Source organism: Limulus polyphemus, unplaced genomic scaffold (genome assembly GCF_000517525.1).
Source record: "Limulus polyphemus unplaced genomic scaffold, Limulus_polyphemus-2.1.2 Scaffold41, whole genome shotgun sequence".
NCBI classification, from domain to species: Eukaryota; Metazoa; Arthropoda; class Merostomata; order Xiphosura; family Limulidae; genus Limulus; species Limulus polyphemus.
The window spans coordinates 400,376-407,178 of NW_013665651.1; the positions used below are offsets into that span (position 1 = coordinate 400,376).

General features: G+C 33.5%; 1 protein-coding gene across 1 annotated transcript in view; it reads right to left on the reverse strand.

The window, feature by feature from the left end:
- The window catches only part of LOC106461848 (cilia- and flagella-associated protein 251-like), a 72,127-nt gene that overhangs the window by 11,353 nt on the left and 53,971 nt on the right, over positions 1-6,803 (reverse strand). Inside the window, exon 2 of the mRNA XM_022389164.1 lies at positions 2,779-2,871. Coding sequence (XP_022244872.1) covers positions 2,779-2,871 — 93 coding nt within the window. The remainder of the gene's footprint in view (positions 1-2,778; positions 2,872-6,803) is intronic.

Here is a 6,803-nt window from a genome sequence, read left to right on the forward strand (position 1 = left end):
CTATCTTTCTACTGGTAGAATGTAGTGAACACTCTACCCTTCTAGCTAGCCGTTGAAAAGTGTGGTGGGTTAGGTAGAACGTTATAATCCTACTTAAGTTTTATTGTTTGAAAAAATGTCTCTACCCTTCTACTTTAAGTAGATTAAAGTTAAGTGACACGACAATGTCTTTACCAACTCAGTGAGCTAAAACTTCGGTAAACTACAACGATTTTTCAAGCTTAAGAAGTCAATGTATAAATATTATATTAATAGTACTTAATATAATGACACCAGTCACGAGTTGGAGAATATTTTTGAGAAATATTAATGTTGTTCGTGTACTACTTTGATGTAAATAGAAGAGTACGGGTCACAAGTACATTCTGTGGAAAAATACTCTTCCACGAAACTTTTCATAACATATCAATTGTGGTTATTATTTAGGTTGTTAAGAAAATGTATTTGTTTGTTTGTTACTAAGCACAAAACTAGACAATGGGTTATCTTAGCTGTGCCCACTACGGATATCGAGACCCGAATTTTTATCGTTATAAGCCGTTACTTACTGCTGAGCCGGGGAAGGGGGCGGGCGATAAAAATACATTAATTGTTACGTGTAGAACAAGTTTAACGTGTTCATTGAGATGGGGATGAGCGTTGCCAAGCCGTAAGTTTTCCGGATTGTGGAACCGAAGGTCAATGGTTTGCGTCTCGTTGCAGCAAAATCGCACTCCGCACTTTGTAACCGTGGGTGTGTTATACGATGACGGTCAAATCACACTATTAGATTAGATTACCTCAAGAGTTGATTAGTTACCTTCTTTACAAAATCAACATCAGTCTTCCCTCTAGTTCATCGGTTTTAAATTAAGGACGACTAGCATAGGTAGCCTTTGTGTTAACTTTGCGCGAATTATTCGAAACACAGCAAACAATATTAGAGATTTTCTACTATACCTCATTCACGTTGATGTTACTGTAGTAGCAGTTAATGTTATTTCAAGGTATCCTTTCATATCTAAAATACGTCACTAATTTTACGAGCTAATACCCAGGTGTCTAAGTTCGTTTGTTTATGAATTTCGCGTCAAGCTACTCGAGGACTTTCTCCAGCCGTCCTTAACTTTGAAGTGATAGACTAGAAAGAAGGCAGCTAGTAAACATCAACTACCATCAACGTTTGGGCTCCTCCTATACTAACGAAAGTGGGATTGACAATAACTTTATAACGGTCCTACAGCTGAAAGGTCGAGAATGTTCGGTGACCCTCATATTGTTAATGGAGTTCCCTAACCACTAGGCCATGCCCAGCTGACAAAGTAGTATCTTGATTTAAAATAAACCATTGCATTCGCCAAAACTGTTAAAAGTATCACAATAACTGTTAATGAAATCAGGATTATGTTTTTTTTTATTTCTTTAGAATGCATAAGAAATGTTGTTCAAATCCTGTAAACCTAGTAAAAATATGGATGAAGTGTCTCTGAAAATATGTTTATCGAACTGAACGTTTCACTACAGTCAGAGAGTCAAAATGACTCGTAATACAGGTTTCTTGAATGTAGTCTAACGTCCGAAGGGGATACTCTCTTCCGAATGTTGAAAATTCCGTTCACATATATCAAAAAAATGAGGGTGGATTTTCTAATGCTCAATTTAAGCGTATTTAATTACGTTTTAAATAATTTCATTATTTTATTTTTACATCTAATGTAATTTATTTTCAATGCAATGATAGAATTGAATATATCGACAAAATAAATTATTTGATATATATATATATTACTTAATATTTGAGATAATTACATGTTCCATTAGGTGACACACTGCATTGCTGCTACAATGTGCACACGGTTGACAGACAATATTGGCATTAATAGGTCTTCAATTTCATGAAATTCATGGTCTAAAGCATATAGTAAAGAACTTTTGGAACTCAGAACTCGTATTTCTGCATGCAGTGCACGTAGTGCTTTTGTATTAAAAAATAGGACAGTGATAAATTTACCACCGAATTTTATAACCTAAAAAACCTACTTGTACCAAAGTTAATTTAGTTTGGATCTAAAATAAAGACTTGATAATAGTTAGAAAGAAATCGGTACTGGGATCTCTATTTAAAATTGGGCGTGGCTTGTAAGGGTGTTTCCTCTGTTATTGATGGGCTAGGCAAAATATATCTTCACTTATCTTCTTCGTATTAGGTCCACTATAAAATTCAGAAGAAAATCTTAGTGTACATTAAATACGCACGATACTAATCTTTACGATTCTACTTACTTCCCTATCGTACACTATCATATCAAATGTTTTCTTTGAAACCAACGCATAAAAGGCCTGGGCAATTATTATTTCCCTATTTGGTTATTCAATTTCTCAACTTTGTTAGTGATTTGGACAATCATTTGTAATTAATTCTAATTAGGAAGTCAAGGTGAACTGTTGATGGATAAACGTGTGTTACGTAAATACTATCAAAATTTGCAAGAAAAAAAAGCCAACAACAGGCAAACTATAAATTAAAAATATAAAATATTAGTACGTTTACTACATAAACAACAGATGTCGCCACTATCAAACTCTACGAACAAAACTCTATTGTTTATTACATCTAACTTAGCTTTAAAAAAAATTATCTATTAAATGGTTTCCACTGAAAGTGGGGGCACCTATTACTTAGATGTCTTTTTATATCAATACATTATATATATTATAATTAGTTTCGTTAAACTATTCTGTTCTTGAAAGGAAGAACTGGTCCTGGTTTTCTTGTATTTTTCTGCCTACTTTACTAACCTTTGCAACCGATTCTTCTCCTCCTGTTGCTTCTTCGTTGTTGCCAGCTTTCTGCTTGCTCTTTCTCAGACCCATGGCAAGAGCTAAGTGACTCTGTAACATGAACACAACTAGATACAATAATGATAATTACTGAACACTATTTTTGTTGTTCGTGAATATTACCAGTATTTCACGATTATAAAAAATTCGCTTGTGCCAAAATCTTTCTAAATATGTTAATTGAGCTTTAAAAATCCTTAAGAAGTAATTGCACTTTTAATTCTGTTCTGTTACCAAAACCAGTTTGATAGATTTTATTTATTCGCAGCCAACATGATCATGCTATAGTTTTGTAGTCTAGTTGAAAGGCAATTATTAGCACTTCAAAACGCATCATCTCATCGGATGATCAAAAATATGACTTTTGCGTTAGAATTAAAATGTTCCAAAAGATTGAGACTTCCTAGTGGATGAAAGCAACAACAATAATACAAAAAAACAGCACAAAAAACTTAAAAACATTTAAGGAAACAACGCTAGGCGAACTAAGAAATAAAGGTTTCGGGAAACAACACCAGCAGAAGAAGTAGAGAGGTTTCAGAAGACAATACTACCGAAGATTGAGAGAGATTTCAGGGGACAAACTATCCGAAGAATTACAGGGGTTCTAGGTGTTAAGATTAGTATAAAAGTTTTAAGAGAAAACAATGGTTGTAGTAGATGAAATGTTAGAAAACCCATTGGTTCAACGGCATTGCGACACAAGTTTTAGACATGCTTACCACTAGGTCACATCCGGCATGTTTAAGTACAAGCCAAAATTAACCTTCTAATATACAGTAAGTCTATTTCCAAATATTTTTTTTGTTGTTGAAAATCTGTCTCACCAGGTCACGTTACGCTGACTCATTGATACAACTTCTCTCGTGAGCGGTGGCGCATAATTTTATAAGTTAATAATACTCGAGTAAATGGTGTTTGTCGAAATTACAAAACATGGCCAGAGACAGCGGAAAGGCCAGTCAGGCCATGGCGTGACCACTTTTTCGTGGCATGTATAGTTTCAACTTGTGTATTAAAACTTGCTTCTTTTAATTCAGTACATTACGTTGTGTATATTCAGTATTTTTTGTTAAAACGGCTCAAGATTCAATTTCATAGCATTGAATTTTCAAATATTTTCTGGGTGGCATGCCTTCAGACCCCCCTATAAATGGCATGCTTTGCACACATCGCGTGTCACATTTTTTAACTGTGGCAACACAATGCAAGAGTAAATTATCAGATGTTTATTTGATGAAGAACATTAACAACCCAAGAGGAAACGCTACGATCAATATTCAAAATTAAGATAGTTATACATAACTGCATCCATCGATAGAGTAACTTCAAGTAAGTCGTGTTCTCTGCACAACACTACAGTAAAAAAAAAAGAAAGAAAATAAAACAAAAAATTGTTTATAGATGTACATAGATTCCTGTAAATTTAAGTTAGATAAACCTGCGCTTTACTCAAATTTTATATACTGAATGTAAGATAATTATATTTTCAAATTTAATTCCTCGGTTAAATTCTACAAACTTATCACCTGTAATTTGAACTGAAAGTAAAGTATCATTACTTGAAGGAAATGTTCTGAACTGCTTGAATATGTCGCAGTGGGTTATAAACTGTATAAAACCTTCCAAAGTTTTAGCAAGGCAAGCTATTTTTGATGTTTTGAAAAGGGCATGGATGTAAGCTTAGAACTGATGACTTATGGTCTATGTGTATTTAATAACTTACTTCCCATGTCCAATCAAAGTGATCAATAACAAATATGAGCTAAATTCTCCAGTCTTACTATTTAAATGCAGTAACTTATCACTATCGTATAAAGAAATTGATAATTTTTATAGTTCTAGAAGCCAATTTTTCAAACATGCTCCAACTAGAAACAATTAGTCACAGATTCTGTCAGACTATTTAAAACAAAAAAGTTAATTAAACACGCCATTTTAGTTGCCTAGCATACGAAATGCCGAATTTACATGCCCAATAACACCAAATCGTTATCTAATATAGTATATCCTGCACTAATTCACTTTAAATGAATTCGTTTTTAATATACTGGAATTTCCAGATCAATACTACAGTTTCACAAAACGGTTCTCACGAAATATATTCACATAAATGTAATACTTTGTATACTGTCACAGATTTTATTTTCTATATTTGATGTAATGCGAGTACATGCCTTTTTTCAGATAAATAAAATCATACTAAACAAACTTTTAACATAAAACCTAACCTGTTCAGCCTAACATAGTGAAATAAAGCTCGAGAAGGAAAATACAGCTAACAAAACCTTTGCTGTAAATAGAACTGGTACTTGGTCTTTGGTTGGAAGGTTAGTACTTTGGTGGTTAAGGCGCTCGACTCCCAATATGAGGATCGCGAGTTCGAATCCCATCATTGAACATTATCGCCTTTTCAGCTGTGGGACTAATGTGACGGCCTGTCCAACTTTTCTTTGTTAAAAAAAATGGCGGCGAGTGGTGTCTTCCATTTAGTCTATCGTTTCTGAATTAGGGACGGCTAGCGCAAATAGCTCTCGAGTAGTTTAGCGCGAAATTTCACAAATAAACAAAACAAACCGTTATATTCTGTGTTAGTGAAGCATAATAAATTAAAATATAAAAGCAGCATCCATGCTGTGTTTTCCATATATTCACGTCTCTTGGACAATACCGAGGTTTTAAGTTACACAACTAACAAATCTTCAAGTTTCACTTAAACATCAGTTTTTGTTATTGTTGTTTTTGATAAATAAATGCTCATAGAATTTATGCTTTTAAAATACTCTAGTTTTAAAGTAATATTTCACCTTATTGAAAACACAACCAGATCTCTGTTAATGAACTCACAGCACGAAAAACATGTTTTTACAAACTAGAGCCCCACAAACATACCAGTAAAAGCTGGTAAAACAGATGCGCTAATTTTGAATATTACATGAAATTAAGTATCTCTTACTAACATATTCAAAAGTCTATTATAGTCAGTGTATGAATGATTTTCAATAATTTATGGTTTTATCTGTAAAAAAACCCTTACCACCAACCAAATTACATTTGTCCGCCGATTATGTTATGGGCTTATAACAATTCATATTACGTGATACTAAAAACACGAGTTTTAGAGGTAGTTCAGGAAGTTGGACAGTCTCAAAAACACTGTTTCGAAAGCAAGGATAACACAAACATAAAGAAAGACATATTATTAAAAAATATTATATCTTAACCTTAAATTAACGATGGGATATGGATACAACTATTTAAGCACCCAATTACTTGTGGGTCTATAACTTTGTTGGTCCTGATAACGTACGAGCCATACAAAACATACTAATTATTGATGGAGGTACACAATATATATTTTAGTTACAGAATGAGTAATTTCACCCAATTCTTTGGTCAGTTCTTTATAATGAGTGCTGTAACAGGCAAAAATGTAAGATTACTCAATATGATGCAATATATATTAACTCCACCAGCAATTAACGGAATGAAAAACAAATTAGTAATTTGAGGGTTAAAAACTACTTTTCATAGTGAGTAATATTTGAACAAAGGCACTTCGAGAATCATTAAATGTATTCAGGAAATTGTGGACATGGTACAGGATGTATCACGGTCGTAAACAGGATTTCGGTCAGTTGGGGGGGGGGGGATATGTCTAAATATCCCCTCCTCCAAAGGGTATTTTTCCTTTTCTGGGAGAATGATCTCTTTTTTTTTTCTTTTTTTTTAACAATTTCGGTGAGGAAGACCTATTACAGAAATACTTGAAAAATATGTATGTGCAATATCAAATAAATAAATATGTATATAAGTACTGTATGGTTTAGAAATAATTTGTCTTTGCTCTCTCTCTCCATCTGTCTCTTTCTCTTTTCTTTTGTCAGGACGGAAGAAATTTCGAGATATATCCACACACACACACACCATCGTCTACAGCCCTGGGTTTAATAAAATGTAGCTACCACTCTCGATATATATAT